The sequence below is a fragment of the Aplidium turbinatum genome, chromosome 1, assembly GCF_918807975.1.
Source record: "Aplidium turbinatum chromosome 1, kaAplTurb1.1, whole genome shotgun sequence".
In the NCBI taxonomy this organism is placed as follows: domain Eukaryota; kingdom Metazoa; phylum Chordata; class Ascidiacea; order Aplousobranchia; family Polyclinidae; genus Aplidium; species Aplidium turbinatum.
In genome coordinates, this window is record NC_137472.1 from 37,397,970 (window position 1) to 37,417,605 (window position 19,636).

General features: G+C 36.1%; 1 protein-coding gene across 1 annotated transcript; it reads left to right on the plus strand.

Annotated features, from left to right (window-relative positions):
- The first annotated feature begins 1,913 nt into the window (after nucleotides 1-1,913).
- LOC145777458 (guanine nucleotide-binding protein G(q) subunit alpha-like) lies at nucleotides 1,914-16,192 on the plus strand. The gene is made up of 6 exons (XM_082588835.1): nucleotides 1,914-2,138; nucleotides 4,775-4,892; nucleotides 7,842-7,986; nucleotides 9,182-9,275; nucleotides 9,605-9,774; nucleotides 11,690-16,192. Exons 1-6 carry the CDS (start codon nucleotides 1,974-1,976, stop codon nucleotides 12,399-12,401), a joined length of 1,404 nt encoding a protein of 467 aa, XP_082444961.1. The 5' UTR covers nucleotides 1,914-1,973; the 3' UTR covers nucleotides 12,402-16,192.
- The last annotated feature ends 3,444 nt before the right edge of the window (nucleotides 16,193-19,636 follow it).

A 19,636-nucleotide genomic window follows, 5' to 3' on the forward strand; every position in this document is an offset into this window, starting at 1 on the left:
GTGGTTTACTTGTAAAATGCTAAGTTTGCAGATGGTGTCATCACATGAAAAGTACAGAAACACGTAGTTTTAAGTAACTAAAAATAAATGGCAGTTAAAGAGCAGAAATGGATCATATTGGCAAATTCCAAGAATTAAGTTTTAACAAGCGTAAAAAAAAGTTACAAACGATGGAAGTAATAAATCAGAGCGTTTTGTCGTACATTTGATTGAAAAAAAGTAAAAACATAACTTTAGTTGTTACAGTACTGCGCAATGTGAATTACCTAATCGTTATTTTTATTGATTGCCATGCGATCTAATTCAGGGGTTCTTTAAGTTTGCCTCAATACCCCCAGGGAGTATTGAGATTATATGTTCTGGGTATTCTACAGTGGTAAGAAGAAAATAAACATAACGGCCACTTAACTAAAAATTGAATTAGTTTATTATGTATTAGCAGTGGTATTGAATACGTCTGTTGTCTCCATACCAGAAAAAAATATGTTTATTCATTTGATTGTTAGCTTAAGGTAGGACACTCATAAATAATAATATGATACTGTTTTGTTTTTACAATATCCATTCTTTTTATTTTAGTTTTTACACTGTCATTACAGTCGGTCTGTTTATCTATAAGCCCATCTCGAGGCCAAGCGTTTAGCTTCCAGTGCAAATACTATTGTAGCGACGTCCGCAGTCAAAGTATCCGTTGGTGTTAAATGTATTGTTGGCAGTAAAGTCCTGTAGTACCTACTAGGTTCGGCTGAATGGCGAGTCTCGTTTCAAGTCGCACACACCAAGAATCGAACGATCGAACGATGATATTGCTAGTTTGCTGTTGGAGAAGCTGAGTATGATCTTAGCGTTGATTGAACAACAAGGATGGATAAATCGTACTTTTCTGAGAAAAAAATGCACGGAGATAAGATTGAGTGCTGTTGCAGCGGAAATGGAACGTAATTTTGCGGACTATACTGCAGTGAGCAAAATGAGCTTAAAACCGAAACACGACAGCATAATTTTAACCTAATTTCCGGCCTAATGAGTTTTTCGATATTGGGGTTATTGTAAGTAGGCCTACTTTTAGAAATGTTCTTCTTTTGGTACCATAGCTAAATGTTTCTACAAATTCCTAGTTGAATGGGTGATCAATGTTCAGTCAGGGTATAGCGAGTGAATAGTGAGGTTATTCGCCTTCAAAGTAGTACAAAAGCAAATTGGAATGGAAAACATTACAAAGGTTTTAAGTTTTATATTTTTCATGGTTTGGTGTTTTAATGTATATCTTTGGTGCTGCCTTTAGTCTGAATAAGCTAAAGATGCAGAAAGCTGTTGCCAACACCTATGCTGTAGCCCAAGGCTGCGTAACTTACTGCTTACGAAGCTTTTTCAAGTGGATTGCAACAGAAACATCATTCTTTGCGTTTCTTGTACCAATAAATATGTTTAATTTCTAAGTCTAACGCGTGTTCAATAACCAAGTTTAAGCCTGCTGGAAACTAAGCTGAATGCATCAAATTGACGTTGAACAGCACAGTGTGTGACTTGACTTGAAACAGTCCGAGCGGCAACCTTGCTATGATTGTATTCAACTCAAAACTTCAGTGATAAAAACAACGGAATAAACAAAATGCTTTTAATACATACTTTTACGACTTCTAAGCTTTTTTAAGCTTTATTTTACGTTGTGGACCTACAGTAGATGTTGAACGGATCTTCTAATATTAACTCTCGTGTGATTAAGATGGAAAATTTTATGAGGCCATTCCATACATTTCAGAATTTGAAAATGCAATCAACATTTCATATTGCATATTTACTCCAGCTATGGGTATAAAACAGTCCAGGGAATCAAAGTTGCATTTTGTTTATAGTTACAAACAATAGTTTTTCAACAATCATTTAAAAAATTTCAATTGCAGGTTGTTTTAGATTATCAACATTATAGACAGATAAATTTTGAAAACAAGTATTTCTTACATCACTTTGTGATGATGTTTCCGCTGTCGTCTTGCTTTAAAGCGAATTCCGAAGCAAAGCATATTAACAGAGAAATAGAGAGGCGGTTGAAAGAAGACAGGAGACGTTCAAGAAGCCAAGTGAAGTTGCTTGTGTTAGGAACAGCAGAAAGTGGAAAATCGACTTTTATCAAGCAGGTAAGAATTGAGATTCATTTTGATTGATTGAGGGAACTCGCGAACAGAAAGCTTCTTTAAGAGCATAACCCTGGTAGTTTTACATATTTGTATTGAGGCTTTGAACCACTGACGCAGTCACGGTCATCGAAATTGACAGAGTGAAGTTTCCGATTGTCAAAGTGTTGTTGTCCGCAAATTATTCCAAGCACAAAGCGCCGCGGAACGGAGAACTGTAAGAAATGCCGTTCTCAAGCGCGCAATCCTACCAGAGAGTTAAACCAGTGCTGCTTGATTTTGCCATTTCTTTGTTCATTATGTCAGACTCTTAACTGAGCTATCAGGGCAAACCAGCCGACTTTTCTCTGTGCCGTGGTATACTCCACATTATACTCAGCTGGCAAAACTTTTCCTCCCACTTATTCAACATTTGACGTTCAATGATTGTACTGTAAAATGGACCGATTTTGGCAAGTTGGGTGAGGCCTCCTCAAACAATGGTATTCCAAGCATCCTTTGTTTGGAAAATTTTTATTATGAAATATGCATGTTGAAAAATCATATTTTTGACAATTGTTGCAACTAACAGTTGTGCTGCAACATATTACTCATGTTGTATTATTTGTGTAGTCGCATATAACATACTACACGAATTAGAGCACGGAAATGTAAATTCTCTCAAAAGTTATCTTCAAACTTTGAAGCAGCAAATGAGACAGCAACATCCTCTTTACTGCATGGCTTTTTTTTATCTATCAGCTTTAAATCAACGTAAATAAACGTTTCTTTTATGAAACGAGTTTCATATCTTCAGCGGCTGTCGAACCATCGTGACGAGGCTCATCTGGTGAGTTGCTGACGCAATCTTCCTAACAACCACCCTCTTTGTCTTTCGTGTGATTACTAATCTTGTAAAAGCTGTTCATCCAAAACTTTTTGATTTTTGGTTTGTGCTCTTAATATTTTACACAGCAATCGTTTTTGCAATTTCTCAACTTTATGCATCACAATAAACGAAGCAATAAACGTCGGCCTCTGCAAGTAAGGCAGCTTTTTTGAAGTGGGCCATGTTCAATCAAGTCCCAATTATATTAGCGATGTTATGGTCGGTTAATTCAATTGAATTCTTTTTGTTATTCTGTTAAATTGGTTTGGAATTAAATTAACAGTTCAAACAATTTAAATCTCCTGAACTGAGATTGGTATTTGATAAGAAGGGTTTAACTTCATTAACGCTAAATCTTACGTTCTTCCGGTCAATCTGGCATCACACGTGATGAAGCTATCGAAACTGTTTAGCCCACGATAAAAGGTCGTTTCCTGAATGTGTTTTGAACTATGAATGAATTCACGAGTTAGCGATGATAAAATAACACCATTGAAATAATATCAGATTATGTTATTATAACATCAAATATCATACATTTGTATTGTTTTTTGTTTGTCAGAGCAGAGCAGCAAATGGAATAACAAAAAAAAATTGAATAAAATAAACTCTTTTTTATCAAGAAGCTCGTTTATATTTAGTCTCATTCAAAGACTTTATCAGATCAAAAATGGCTTTTACATTAAAAAACGTTTCGAAGCTGTCATACAGCACATGAATGATTAATAGGGTCGCCCGGTTGAACGCTACTTTTAATTAATACGCAATTTTAATGTTGATGTTCCACTTACATTGCAAAACTGAAAAAGCAAAATATATAAACTCTTTGAATTTTCAATGTGAAACTTGCTACTTGAATCGAAAATCTTAAAGTCAAGTCAATTATTTTGATAATTCTCTACACGAGGTTATTATTTGTGTTATTTGAAGGCCAGTGAAACTTATGTCAAATCTAGTCTGTGAAATGTCAAACTAATTGAGATGTTTGCTATCTGATAAATTCATTCATCTTCAAGTTTTTCTGAGCCGGTTTGGAAAATATTTCAATAATTATAAAGAATGAAACTCCGACGTAACTTTTGAAAAGTTTTAAGTATATTTTACTGTTGTTTCGTTTTTAATTGAATTCTCTCAAACAAAGATACGAGGTTTCAAAAGTTCTTTGTTTTTGTTTTTTCTAAAAATTGGTAAAAAAAAATTCTGTGAATGTTTTCCCATACTTTTTGTATTTCTAAGCGCCATTACTCCCAAGATAGAAAAATAAACTGCTACTTTATGATGAAGATTAGATTTGCTGGAAGTTATCAGCAGCCGTCCGGCGATGACTACAAAACTGTTGTTGATAGTGCTTGAACATTATGAGGCTAGTTCTCTGATTCATTTCCTTGTTGTGTGCGCAAGTTATAAAAAATTCATACCAGTCGAGATCTAACACAAAGTGACTGGGCCTGGGATTATGGGCTTCGCACCATTGTAACTTTTATTCCCCTTTGGAATTTATTACATTTTGCCCCGTCATGTCACAGAAGCTAAATTTAACACAAAAAAATTGTGATGCTCAGTTGAGTTCATCGACTCGTGGATGTAGAACATCGGTTCTATTAAGGACATTAAGGTTTTAGTTGCTATGTAAAGTAAAAACGATGAAAATTGTTGCAAGCATCGTATCAGGCGCTACGAGCCGATGAATAATGTAACTAAACTGTCATACTTTAAGCTTAAAAGTACAACGAATTATTGCATTTGTTAACTTATTTGATATCTTTTTCAGATGAGAATCATTCACGGAAAAGGTTATACTCAAGACGAGAAAAACAGTTACATCTGCCACATCCATCACAACGTTACCACGTCTGTAAAAATGCTTATTAACGCCATGGAAACACTGGGTAAGTGAGAAAATATAACACAAGTTCGTTGCGATTGCGGCATCAGTTTATTGCAAAGTAAAGAATACTGCTTTAAAATCAAAAGAACTGTTTTGCCCTTAGCACCGGAAATGCAGTCAACTCAGTTGGCATTGTATCTTATCAGTTTTTCTTGTGTTAGTTGCTTTGTTATCCTTTTTAGGCAAACAAACTACTGCGATAATTTTATTAACATCTGCCACAGCATCTTATCTACACGTAATAGTATCAATATCTGTAAGCTGGATCACGGTTGGAAGTTTCCGCATCGACGATTAGTTTGCTTAAGCCCATTCTCGCCGTTCCCTCCTTGCTAGTAGCGTGTTTGCTGATGTCGTGTGTTTAGCAAATAATGTCGATTTTTAACAAAATGAAAAGGACAACTGTCACATTCTCACAGAGTACTCTCGGCCATTGATTTTTAATTTTAGGATCATCCTGCAAAGTAGACTATAGAACCAATCTAATTCGAAAGGCCAACTTTCAACTTTACAGCTGAGAATCAAACCTTTTCAAACCTAGTTTTAACTCAATGTCAGATTTGGTATTTCCCCAGCAGCATAAAGCAAACAGTACGACAACAGAGAGTTAATATTTTTAGACGGGCATGTTTAAAAATATCTCAAGCGTAAAAATGGCTGGATTACGATGGCGACTGTATGACGCGCACGACAACATATTGATGAATACTTAATGTTCCTGTCGCGTTAAAGCTACAAATAGTGCAATTGCCCTCATAATTTCGAGGAGTTGTTTCACTTTTGCATTGTTCGAATATATCACAGCGTCTAAAAGGTAATTTCTCTCTATTCTCATAAAATTTGCACTTTACAAATGTAAGGCCATTTTTCACCGCTTCTACATTTTCTCCCTTGTTTAAAATTAATTGTTTTGAAAATCATATTTTTAAAATAACAATTTTTTTATTATGAAGTGCAGCTATTTAAGGTAATGTAAACTCCACAAATGTTGTGAAGATTATTTTTAACACAATCTTAAGTTCAAGAAAATGTTTTTGAAAACACATTAATATACTGAATAGGGCTACCATACGTCCTCTTTTTAGAGGATTTGTCCTATTTTTTTCAAGAAAAATGAATAGTCCTCCGAGGACACTCAGAAATGCTCAAATGTCCTCTTTTTTTGGTATTTAGAGTTTTCTTGCTTAAATTTTGAACAGGATTTTATTGTTGTGCGAATTTTCGGCGATGGCTTATATGTGCTTTCCAAACCAATTTTCTGCATCAATGAAATATTCAAAGATAATTCAAAAATTGGCGTAGCCTATCTTCTTGATCCGTTGTTGTAAACAATCAGACGTCTACTGTATTGCAACATATCAAACACCATTGTATCGCGGATATCGGAAATTTGTGACTTTGAATTTGGAATTTTATAAGGAAATTTGTGACGAAATAAGAAATTTAAGAAATCAAAAAAAAAATGAGTGGCCTATGTAGGCTAAATCACTAGGAAATACATAAAAAAATGTGACCTAAAAACAGAAAAATGCAAAAGAGTTTATCGTATTTTATAATTTACGGCCCTCTGCATACTTTTACAAAAAATAATCTTTTTACTCAGATTTTATTAAATTGATTCAACGCTTGTATATGTTATGATTACCAACTTAAGAGTTTGGCTCGTTGGTCAAGTAAAGAAAGTAGGAAAGAATGTCCAAAGTGCACCATGAATAACATAGCTTACGGTAGGCTACTGCAAAAAGAAATCGTTGCATAGATACTTTCAGTTTATGCAGATGCAAATAGAACGCATTTTATGTACGATTCTCGTGTCAGCCTCAATGGTGCATGGAAACAAACAGCCTTTTAGTCATCAGTCCATTTTCAGAATCTTATCTATTGAGTATAGTATCCTATGCAATTTCAATCATATTTCATGCCAACAATTTTGTACTTTCAATGCTGATCTTTTCTTACTGAAAAAGTTATAAGGCATTGTTACCTGGAGGTGGTGCCTCATTTGTCACATTTTGTAAATTTTTGCGATCGTTGCTGTCTGATTTAAATTTTCTAAAAATCAGATAGTTTCACTTTTTGCTGACTCGTAATAATATGAAAGCTTTTTGTTGACTTGAGAAAGCAGTCAAAAATGATAAAAACTATAGCCTATTAAAAAACTTTCAAGCAGTCTGTTAAAAAGTCCTTGTAAGCAAGTCCTGCTACCAGTCTGACTGAAATCTTATAGGTTAAATTGTCTTCGTTTTTCCAACCCTTGTGATGTTGAAACTCATTGCGTCACTTGGGAAAGAGAGCAAAAGATGTTAAAATATGATTTTTAAAAATTTCTCTCAAACAGTAAACAAAAGATGAAAAAATCTGGAAAGGTGTTGCAGAATGTAGGCTAACAAATCAGGCCGTATAAAGGGGCTGCAAAATATTCAAAGGCCAAATCCGGCATATAAATTTATCTTTTTTTGCTGTAACTTTTGTTGCATAAGCTTAAAAGTATCCAAAAGATGTTAAAGATTTTCCAAACGTAAAATTCTACTTGCATTTTGACTTCCTGGCGAAACGTGTCCTCTTTTTGGGCTATAAAAATATGGTAGGCCTAATACTGAAGGCTAAGTTTATTAGAGCTGATTTGATGGTGGCCCAAATTATTTGATGAAAAGTCAATTTAAAAGAAGAATCAAAGTCAATTTGAAAGAGATGAATAAATGTAACATACCTCTGGTTGCAATTGTCACCATTGCTATGTAGAGCACGGAGGAGCATAGTTTCCACTGTGGAGTTGGATGTAGCGCAACACAAATCCAATTATTGTTTTGATTACATTATTATTAAAAAAACAGATCTAAATACAGCTCACAGCTGTGATCACTCTTTCAAGTTGCCTCATGTTTTTATATTGGGCCTGAATGAAAGACTGTCAACAATACAATTTTCTATTCAATTCGTTTTCACACAGGAATCGAATATGACAACGAAGGAAACCGTTTGATCGCAGACAAGCTGTTAGATTCGCCTAAAGAATGTGATACAAAACGAATTCAAGAAGAAAAGCATTTCATTGCTCGTTTATGGGAAGATGAAGGAATTCAGAAGTGCTACAGGTAGGAAAAGAATATTTTCACTTGTCGATTGTGGTTGAACAACACACACTCACACACACACACACACACACACACACGCAATCCTTTCGTCTACTGGCTGCTGCTGACTTTAGTGATCCTTTTTGGTCTTTCGCTGCGCTGTAGTGTTGTGTTTTAGCCCCTCTTTATCGTTGCAGGTTTGGTGCAATGCACGGCTAACATAGGTTCGGAATCGATTTAATGTTTTCCCTTTTCCCAAGGGCAATTGCTCCTGGGGAGAGGGACTCCAATGGTGGAGCCTTTGTTTTAGTGTAGAATGGGTCTTTTTGAATTTCTTGTCGAAATCTTACGACATAAACAATTATAGTCAAGACAAGAGGTTTGTACTTGGGAAAGGGGTGCATGTTGGCGAAAACGTACCATTGGTTTCATTTTTTTTTATACAAATTTAGTAGTTTGATGCAAAATATAAGCATCAATGTTCCCCAGTATTTACATCTTGCTCTCTATCAGTTTTCTTTCCCTTTTCTCCTGCATCAGTTAAGTCACTGCACGGAAATATTTTTTATGGGGTTATTCTTACCAATGATTTGGCAAGCATACAAGAAAATACCAGATTCAGATTCGTTTGCCATGTTTGTGATCGAAGGGTGTAGGATTTATAGGTTGATACGAAAACATTGTCATTTTAGTCAACTAAACCAAGATTACGATTATGTCATGTTCCGTCTTGTTAAAGAAATGAAAACAGCAGCCTGTGAAACATGATTCATGTCGTTAAAATTATCCTACATCAAAGCTTTTGTAAAGCTTTGATGACAGTACTTATTCACTGTCATGAGGTTCTTTCAAGCAAGTCTGTGGTTGGATCCAAATACAAGTTGAAAAGAATCTGTTAAGAGATGGAAGATAAAGGGCGTTGCTAGAAAGACTAGCTGGCTACAACAGCTCAAAATGACACCTTCTATTTTAAACCACAAATGTTTTTACAGCGTTCTTGCTGTATTTTCTGTAGTACAAAAATAGTATTTGTTTGTATTTTCTGTATTTTCTGTAGTATTATAATTGCTATGCGCTTATGATTCGTGTTACGTTTCATGGTGAAAGAAAAGCTTTTATTCGCTATCCTACATCGCTACATTTTACGTTTAAACTAGCAAAAGGTTGCTAGTTGTTGTGTTAAGTTTCCAGTTTACGTATCGTTTTTACTTTTCAGACGAGGCAACGAATTTCACCTTTATGATTCCGCAGCATACTACTTGAACTCGCTTGACAGAATCGCAGAAGAGTCGTATGTTCCAACTCTTCAGGTAAGTTACTTCATGTAAAAACCTTGCATTCAAACTTTAAGTGTTCAAAACCTTTGTTCCAAACAGCAAATTAACCGTATTTTACATTGATTCAACATATGCAGTCAGTTGAATCAATGTAAAAAGCGGTTGATTTATTATCTGGGGTCTGCCTGGAGAAGAGGTGAAAATTGCAGGGTTGACCTTACTAGGTCAGTTGCTTGTATTGTCAAAACTTGAATGATTTTCTACGATTTCCTGCTTGTACAAAATCAAATCAATCCCATCAAATGTAAAGCAACACCAACATACTGACGTCATTCAGTTAAAAGACTTGATGCTTTTTATAGGATATTCTGCGAACAAGAGTACCAACCACTGGAATCGTGGAGTACCTCTTCGATGTTGACCGGTTCATATTTGGCATCGTTGATGTGGGTGGGCAGAAAAATGAAAGGCGAAAGTGGATCCACTGTTTCGAGAACGTTACTTCAATCATTTTCCTGGCTGCATTGAGCGAGTAAGCTTTCAAATCGTTTGATTTCATTTGTTAAGTTCTTTCTATTAGGTACAGGCAATTGTTTGCAAACTGTGATTTAATTACATCCAAAGAGTACATTTTGTTTGACGTCATCGAGCTTGAAATTCATTCAACGGTAGCGAAACCAAAACAAATTTGTACAATTTGACGTGTGTTACATTCATCATGGTATTTGTAATGCTAGCCTAAATGTGATAAATGTGGCAGTTGTTCCGGACAATTTTTAAATCAAACGTCTCATAAAACCGTTCAGGTCTACTGAATCTTGGCGTCTGACGTAATGGACTATTGCTAGAAATTAGCAAAGATTGCATCACCTCTGGTCACACCTGTTGAAACATTACATCATCGTAAAATCTTGAATTACGAGATATGGTGTAAGCCAAAGCCAATAGGTGTTGGAATAGCTTCATAATGCTTTTATTATTACGTCACAGAAACTGCTTACGTGCGTTTGAAATATTGCAATCTATTCTCGTCATTTTGAATTGTTGCTTGAAGGGTTGGTCGCATATTTAACTGTTTTGCTTAGTGCGTACCAGCTGGACGAAATTTCCGTCTTTATCTCAGTAATTTGTATTGTAGTTGACAAGTTTTAGTGGCGTACGGTGTTGCGCCGCAATTTCGACAGTCAGTGGCTATTTTTACAGAAATACAATTCTTGAATAGACGTTTTCAGAAGAGTATTTCTTTTCGGTCATTCACTCATTACATACAGACGAACGGATCCGCGAATCTTATGTTACAATTTTCCCACGAAGAGATTATGGTTTACCGCTGTGACCAGCAGTGAAAAACATTTTTCAAGTGAATGTGTCCTTAAACTTTTCAATTTTAAACTCAACTGCATAGCTTGGGTTTTGGTAAATTAATGTCCCAGGATGGCTCCAAGTCTGCAAACCTGCTTATCAAATACTTTTATTTAATTGGATGGTTATGAAAGACTTATTGGAAAACCACTTAACAACATAACAAGCCGTTTTGCTATAACATTTTATTAGTTTTGAAATACCGTACCGTATCTTTTGTGAAATGTTCTACTAAGTTAAACACTCATCATCTTTGTTCTGATTTCTTTCCCAGTCTTAAAGTGTCTGTGTTTTTATCATATACAGTTCCTGGCAATAAAAAAATCTTAATGCAGCCGTACAACGTCGTTCAGTAATATGCTCAAATCACGTAGATGATTTTCTGTGGTTTGTTTATGTTTCGTGCTATCATAACAAAATGTGCAAATAGCAGTGGCAAGAACAGTTGGTTTCAAATCGCAAATCATCAACTCTGACTTTGCGAACACACACCTGATAGTACAACTGAAGCTTGCTGTACGTCTGCAGTCGTTGAATCAATATAAAACAACTGATTATTTAGCTGAGGTTTGACGACAAGGATGATTTTGTTTCGCATGCATTGGCAGCACAAGGTTAACCAAAACTCAACCTGTAGAATAGTGCGATTAAACTTTTATCGTTTGAACTTGTTATTTGTGCATACATTTTCAATGTCAATGTCAGAAAATTTTCAATGTGTTGACGCACGTATACCTCAGAAAGCTGTATGGCAATAAATTCTGAAGGATTCGAACATAGCCTATACAGTCGGCAACGGTTTTGCTGAAAGGATCAGTACGCGCTAGCAACTGCACAGTAATCGCTAGTATCAACAGAGTCTTATTACTAATGTAAGCCATATAGGTTGAGCATGACTAACGGTGCCCAAGGCTTTGTACAGCTTTTTGTTATATTTGTTTACTACTGTTCAACTGTAGTCACTTGGTGTTTTTGTATGCTCATAAACGTTAATCCTTTCAGAAACATTTTTTGTTGCATTAGTATGACTTTTTAGGCCTTAAATAGTAAATTTAAATTTGCTTATTTCGAAAATTTTCTTGCAGGTATGATCAAACCATTCCATCAGAAGAAATTAGCCTTGAGTTGCGAAGAAACATTAGAAATTTAAGCGTTTCGGAAGGATCTCCTTCTAACAACAATGTTCGTCAAAAAACTCTTCACAGAATGGATTCCGACAAATTTCGAAATCATGAAAAAAAGGGCTTCAGCAAAACAACAAAAAATCCTTTGCGCAACAATTCTTTTTATAACGAACGTCCCGGTCACAATGCACTGTCCAAGTCTCTTTTGCGTCCAGCACCTTCTCCTCAAAGCAGACCGAATGGAACCAGACCCATCACAAAAAATAAAACACTTTATCGCAACAAAGAACCTGATCCTGAAATAGAAATCCCCAGAATCAATCGTGTTGACGAAAGCTGCGCCTTGTTTCAAACCATCGTTCAAAATCAGTTTTTCAAAAACACCTCGGTTATTTTGTTCCTCAACAAAACTGATATTATTGAGGAGAAAATCAAGCATTCTCCACTGGCTGCACACTTTCCCAAGTTTACAGGGCCAGAAAAAGACGCGCTTGCTGCCAATGCATTTATTTTGGACAAGTATGTGGACGGCTTTGAAAACACGCGGCATTCCAAGCGGACTTTGTACACACACTTCACATGCGCCACAGACACAAACAACATCCGCTTTGTTTTTGCTGCTATCAAAGACATTATCTTGCAGAGTTATCTTGTAAATTACAATTTGGTGTAGTGGCAAATCTAGTACTTACGTTTTATCACATCTTACATTTACCTGCTCGAAGTGCTGCATATTTTTAGTGTTAGTATTCCAATGTCCACACGTTTGAACTGATTTAAATGTTGTTTTTTTTCTTGCTTAAGATATTTTTATCTGTGACAATACCGACGACAGCACATTTAATATGGGTGGCCAGCTGAATGTGATCTTGCGAATTTACAAATTTTTGTATTAAAGCCTGATAAACAAATTGGTACTTCTGTAATCACTTTACCTGAAAGAGCTGGCTGTCCATGGGCATAATTTTTTGTTTGTTCCCCGTAACAAATTATTTAACCAGTGGGGAAATGCGATTCTCCTCCGAGCTATGACTAGTAGCCGAAATAGCTTCACGCTAACAGAAATCATGGCATGAATTAGGATTAGAGAGATTTTTAAACATTTATCTCGTTATTTTCAAATAAACGAATTTAACCCAACTGACTCAAAGAAATTCCCTCTCTGACGTATCCAGAATGTCCCAGACGGCAAAATTCGTCATTTTTACATTGATTTAACGTCTGCAGACGCTGTATGACGAATTTTGTTTTCTAGGGTGTCTCACCACAAGCCACGAGCAAAGAATATGACTTCCCCATTTTGGCCAAAGAACTAGTGTATAACGTTTTCCTTTATTGATTCACTTATAGTTGGTTGTCAAACAAAACAACAACCCACTTCCAAACTTCGTAACAAGTTTACGACATTTGTCACACTTTTGTGCTTTCCTTCTTTTATATGTTTATTTGGTCAGAGCACTAAAATGCAATTATTTCCTTTTTAAGTTTTGATGTAAAAACTTTAATGTAAAATTTTATTGATCTTCCTTGAAAGGACTAAGTTATTGCGCAATTATCGCAATGTCGAAAACATGTAAGAAATGATTGAAGGGAATTACAAATGGCTATTCCAACTATTCATTATCTTTTTAAGTATTATTTCATTGTGTATACCAAGAAATAAAGATCACAAGTTAAATTTTTGTACGTTTATATTGCAAAAAGTACGATAGGAGATGTATATGACTTCAAATTTATGGGAATACATAATCAAAGTTGAAACCGCGACATTCACAAAACTCACAAAAACCAACACTTCTGTATGATTGTAAAGGTCTGGAGCGCAATACGAACAACAAGAAACAATACTTTGAAAAAATGTATTGCAAACAAAAATTTTATTGTTCATTGTTTTTTATCAAACCAGAGTCAGAGTCGGCCGTTTTTTTAACGACTCCGACTGTGGGCACGTCAAAACCCCTCCAACTCCATAAGACTACAGCCCTGAGTGTAACGTAAATTCATACCCTAATAAACAATGTAACAAACCGATAATGAGGTCAAATCGATTGAAACGTCTCTACTAAAGCGGTACCATTGAAAACTTCATATGAACATTTTTTTTAAATCTAGGTGCTTGTAAGCAAATTTTCCGGGCTTGATTGAAACGTGACAAAAATCACCTCAGCATTACGGTGTTTTGTAACAGGTTAAGGTAGACCTGAAACAAGTTACAGCGAAACTCTAATTTTTATGAACATTCAGATACACATTGTGATGTTTCAAATTTAGCCAGATAGGCTACATTGTGCTTTCCATTCATATTTGTTTAAAGTTTTTGCAATTTTCAAATGGCTTCGTATGTATTTATTTGCTACTGCACAGAACCGCAATTTACAAGATAACTTTGCAATTAATGTGTTTCATATCAAGCTTACATACAAAGCTATTTAATAATCGCCAAACCTTTAAAGTAAATATGTGCATTGCTTTAGGTCGTACGATTTGTACAATAGTCTGAGCTCTGAGTTGTCTTAGCACAGAGAATTTTGTTATATGATTCACATTAGCTTTACAAAGCAACACATCCAACGAAACAGGTGTTTGTACACTTTGTTTTATTTTGCATGCTGACTGATAACTCATTTTACAGTACCGATGTATAGTAGTAATAACCGTAGAAATTGACCAGTCGTAGTACTGTGGTGTTCAAGCGTTATTTTATCTCCAGTAGGGGTTTTCGTAAAGAAAGATTGTTTACAACCAGTAGGCTAAAAACCGATAAAAACCGTTTAGTACAAGAGATTCTATCATCCAATTTTTTCATTTTTTTGCTCTGAATTTTTACCGATTGCCCAAAAGATCATATATAGTGTGATAATATTACCTTAATTACCTAAATAATTACCTTATAGTGTAATAATATGGTTGTGGGACAGAAGTACTTTTAGCGTACCATAGAAAGTAATTAAAGACAACGATTAAATGACTTTACTCAAAACACGATATAATAAATTTAACAAAGCAACATAAAATTTGAACTCAGACCGTTTCGGCAAAACACTCTCTGCCCTCGTCAAGAAAAATCACCATGGTCCTGTATATTATGTTACTTTGCTAATTTTATCCTATTAAGTTGTTGTCTATCATCTGTCTATAATATTTTAAGTTAGACTACAAAACACCTTTTTTTGGCTGGACTCATTATAAAACCTATAAAGGGCAGTGGTCATGTGATTTGCAGCTGACCGCTTGTAGAATATAGAATAGGTGTGACGTCACAGCCAGATGTGGGCACTACCGAATTGTTTTTCATGCACCCATACCGGAGCTACCGTAAATTTATTTTGTAGTAAAATCCCCGATCTACTTTTACTGTGACAACATCTGTACTTTACGTCGGTACGTTTTTTTTTGTTTTTTTTTATTTTTGCATATTAGCTTTTGTTGGCAACAACATTTAAATTTTTTGAGACTTACTCTGGTTTAAGACTGTCAATATCTGATCCCATGCTTTTAGATATGTAATAGCCACATGATAGGATAACCATGTCCAATTGTCCAACTTGAATCAATCACTCGACCAAGACTTATACTTCTATTTTAATTTAGGCTACCTGCAAATGAGTCATATATTTTTTTCTTTATCGCCAACTCCTGCGCAACAATATTCTCAAGTAGGCTACAACTGTGTTTGATGGAAGCGTATGTAGCATTCTGCTGATAAGATGATCCAATTTAACGCTCTCAAAAATCCGCTTTCTCGCAATACCACTGGCACCCACAGTTTACACAAGATCGTTTAACACACCGCGTGTATTAGTTTCAGGAAGGATTTTGCGTGGAATCAGTGAGAGAGCGCATACTACAATTAACACACGTTCGGCGATTATTGTATTGGTTTTTGTCGTCCTTTTTTACAAACCTATTTCGTTTACATTTTACAAGGTTGTGATTTAAACTTTTTTTTATATCGACGAATTTCGACCACGTTGCGATACAGCTAAAGCAATACGGTAAACTCTAAAATAATTATTGACTCTGTCGGTACCGAATTTCTTCGGCATTACCGAGTGTCGGTGACGAATTACTTGTAAAGTAGGATACCGATGATTACCTACGGTAACAACCCTTGTCTAACATTACAATTTTGCAACATACAGTAGTTTCTGTGTAAAACACTTGAAACCCTGTATTCAATGGCACACAACAAAGATGCTCTTTGTAAAAGGTACCCGGTCATTTGGTCGACAGGACGTTTGGTCGACAAGACATTTGGTCGACAGGACGTTAGGTCGACAGAACGATTCATTTTAGGGTTAGTTAACTAACCTTAACCCTAACCTAACTCTAACCCTAACCCAAATGTCCTGTCGACCAAACGATCGGCTACGTTGTAAAAAGCCTGTTACAGTTAATCGATAAAAAAATTAATGCAGTGCATTTTCTGATTCGTAGGCTTACCTTGTTTCGATTAATATATTTACCTACATTTTTTTGAAAAAGTTTATGCTAATAAAAACTATCTTACTGAATCACATCATCTGACCTAATTTCCATTGCATCACATATAACGGCTTGTGGGGGCACATCAAATTCCTTTTGCCCATTAATTGTGACATCAGCAACCGGAGACCGTTGGTTCACATTGAGCATTGGCTAACTGTAGCTGAACCAATCTTGTAAGATCCGTTACCGTGTCCTCTTCCTTGAAAACGAATACTGTCAACGGCGTTGACAAACGAGCCCAGGATGTACTTTTGGACCCGTGGCCCTGGAGGACCTTAACAGTCTGGAAACTTAAAGAAACCACCTCGCACTCTTTGGTTATAGTTTGTTTTTCTTACAAGTGTCTTGGTTTAGGCCTCAGGATTTCTTTGGTACCGGGGACCCAAATCATCCTCTCAATGGTTCTGCTCCCTGTTATGTCTCGCATACTTACAGGTGTTGTGAACCACTGATGCAACTTGCAGAGCGGTCAACGAGATTAGTGAAGTAAAGTTTCGGTTTGTCATTGAAGCGTTCTTTCCTGTGAATTTATTCACTTGCTAGTTGCCACTTCATGAGGAGCTGTTTTTAACTGCGTAGCCGGCATAGACTATAGGCTACCCGCAGAATTGAATCAGCGTTACTTGGTGCTGCGGCTCTTTTTTCACTAGGTCATTCGCTATCCAATAGACTTACGTGGGCGACATATTATTCAATTTCGATTAATTTTTACTGCCGACCAGATTGTGCGTCGTAGCCTAGACACACAAAATCAACAAAACCAGTCAGTGTAATCAATCAGTGATCAAGATGAAGAGCTTGCTGATGATGGTTGAAGTAATCAGACCTGTAAAAATTGTCAGAAGTCATCGACATTATTAGACTATTGCTGGAATAACGTTGTATAAAGGAGTAAAGCGTCACAATAGATGAAAGTAAAATTAACTTGATGCTCAGATAAATGAATATTCAGATTCGCGCACTTGTGGAGACTTTGTAGCCTACCACTAACGCAGATCGGGTCACCGAGTACGACAGAGTGAAGTTTTCGATGGTTGGAATGTTATCTGTAAATTATTCCATCTACTTGTAACCGCTGAACGGAGAACATTCCTTGTAATGCGTTGCTCAAGCGTACACCCCGAGAGTCGAACCATCGTCGCTTGATCTTGAAGCTTCTTTGTAAAGTCAGGCCCTTAATCATCTGAGCTGTCTGGACGTACAAGTACAACTAGCCCTGCTCAATTTTGCTTAATTTCAACATTGAAACCAACCAGGTTGAATAACGTCATAAACATATGTTTAGAGCAATACACCCACGTGAAAATAACGTTCACTAACGTAGTGGTCACATATATGTTCAGTGCCAATACCACCCTTAGATCAGAGGCGTAACCAGTACAAAATTTCGGGGGCCAAATAAGCATTCTTACGCATGTGAGTGAGCCCGGTAAAGAGTCATAGAAGACAAAGCACCCACTGGGGGCCTTCCCAAGAAACTTTTGAATACAAACCCTTAAAATTGCGCGTTCAGAGAGTACTTTTAGCTTAAATCAATAGTAAAATTTTGTCAAATAATGCTGTCTCTAACAGAGTGTGAAATTTTTATTTAAACTATTTCAGGGGAGGAGCCAATTGCCCCTTTTGCTCGCCCCTGACCACGTCCCTGCTCGTGGCCTACGATATAACACGGCCGGATATCGTGCCGCGAAGAGAAAAAATTAGAGGGGTAACGCTTTGCGTCTGGCAACACTGTCAGTTCAATTTTCACCATTTAATTTCATTCTCTGAAGTTACTAAACTGTAGCCTAAATGTAAAGTGTTGCTGTTGCAGAACAGCTCCTATAAGACCAAAGCTTTTAAAATGGTATCTGTTGCAAGAGTAGGCACTAGGTAGCACCAGTAATCATATACCATTTTAACATCTTTGGTCTTGTTAAAAACTTTGCTGTAGCAAGCAGTATCAATTTTGCTGACAAAACAGCAAATGTAATTCGGAGTGGCTATTTTTACCCACATATTGCCATGGTCACAATCAGGTTTTGCCAGAGTTAGGATTAAAGTTAGGATGGGTTAAGCTAAGGATCTTTGCCCAGGACTAAAAAAATTTCCAAAATACAACTTTTGTTTTCAACATCTTTGAACTTTTCTCAAATTAGGGCAGAATTTCTTATCTGGCAATGCTATTGATCCATATCTAATCTAGTTTGAATTGCTGATTGGAGCAGCTTGTTAATGCTTGAAGATAAACAATAACAATAATATAGCGATAACTTTTTGCACAGAAAATATTACTTAGTAATAGTGACTAACAGGTAAAGGTTTTAGTGCAGTGATGACATCACAGGGTAGACGTATATTGTGCTGCAGTACTAAGTTATGCTCTACGTATGTTATAATCTGCAATAATGGGTAGGCATTACATTATTAGTCATTAGATTATTCAGTTTTGTGATGTGATCTAGGCCGTAGTCAGGATCGAGAGCAGCAATTAAATAGTTTGCATTTTTTCCAAAAATTTTTTTATTAACATTTAGTAATTTGATGTCGAATTTTTGAAAAATATCCTTGTACAAAGCCCAGAAGCAACCAAACTAGAGGAAATTTTGGCTGATATTCCAAAAACCACTTGGTTATAACCAGTATATATTTGTCAAATGTCACAAGGTTGAACAGACATAATCATGCACATTAAATTTTTTCTGTGGAATTCAAGTGCCTCATTTTCGTCAATATAGCTACAGCCTTCGTTTAGATAGTTTATGTGCTTATACTGTAATTGTACATATTAATTATAAAATATGTTTGTAGCTTTAGCAATATTTGGAATACCGTTAATCAGGGTGACTTTTGACAGTCAGTGTGACTTTGACATTGGTTATCAAAGTCACACTGAACGTCAAAATTGAACAATGATGTCCAAGATTCTGTATAGTTGTGTTTTCATGATAGTAAATTTGTATTTTGTGTTGTCTTTGTATATACTGATTATGTTTGATACTATACTGTAACAATTATGCCATGAGTCTACAAACGGAAAGCTGGGTCGAGGGGGTATCAAACTGCATATACTCAAGTAGACCTAGAAAATGCTGTGCGACAGGTGCAGAATGGACGATTGACCATTCATGCTGCATCGAAGCAGTTCAAAATACCATATGGAACGGTTTGGAACAAGACACGTCCAACAGTGAAACATGCAGGAAAACCAGGTGGACAATCAGTGTTATTGGCTGCTGAAGAGACAGCACTCGTAAAAGTCATCAACCACCTAACTGATTGGAAATTTCTATTATCGTCTTCTGACATTCGTTACCTTGTACAAGATGTTAATCGACAAGGTAAAACCATAAAAATCTTTCGGGAAAACCTGCCTGGTTGGGACTGGCTAAAAAAATTTAAGGAACGTCAACATCTTACACAACGACTTGCTGACAATGT

What these genes read in the sequence shown, in the direction of transcription:
- LOC145777458 (XM_082588835.1), top strand. Translation starts at nt 1,974, where the DNA reads ATGATGTTTCCGCTGTCGTCTTGCTTTAAAGCGAATTCCGAAGCAAAG. An exon ending in GGAATTCAGAAGTGCTACAG is followed by an intron (nt 7,987 to 9,181) that starts GTAGGAAAAGAA and finishes TTTACTTTTCAG; the next exon opens with ACGAGGCAACGAATTTCACC. An exon ending in CGTATGTTCCAACTCTTCAG is followed by an intron (nt 9,276 to 9,604) that starts GTAAGTTACTTC and finishes TGCTTTTTATAG; the next exon opens with GATATTCTGCGAACAAGAGT.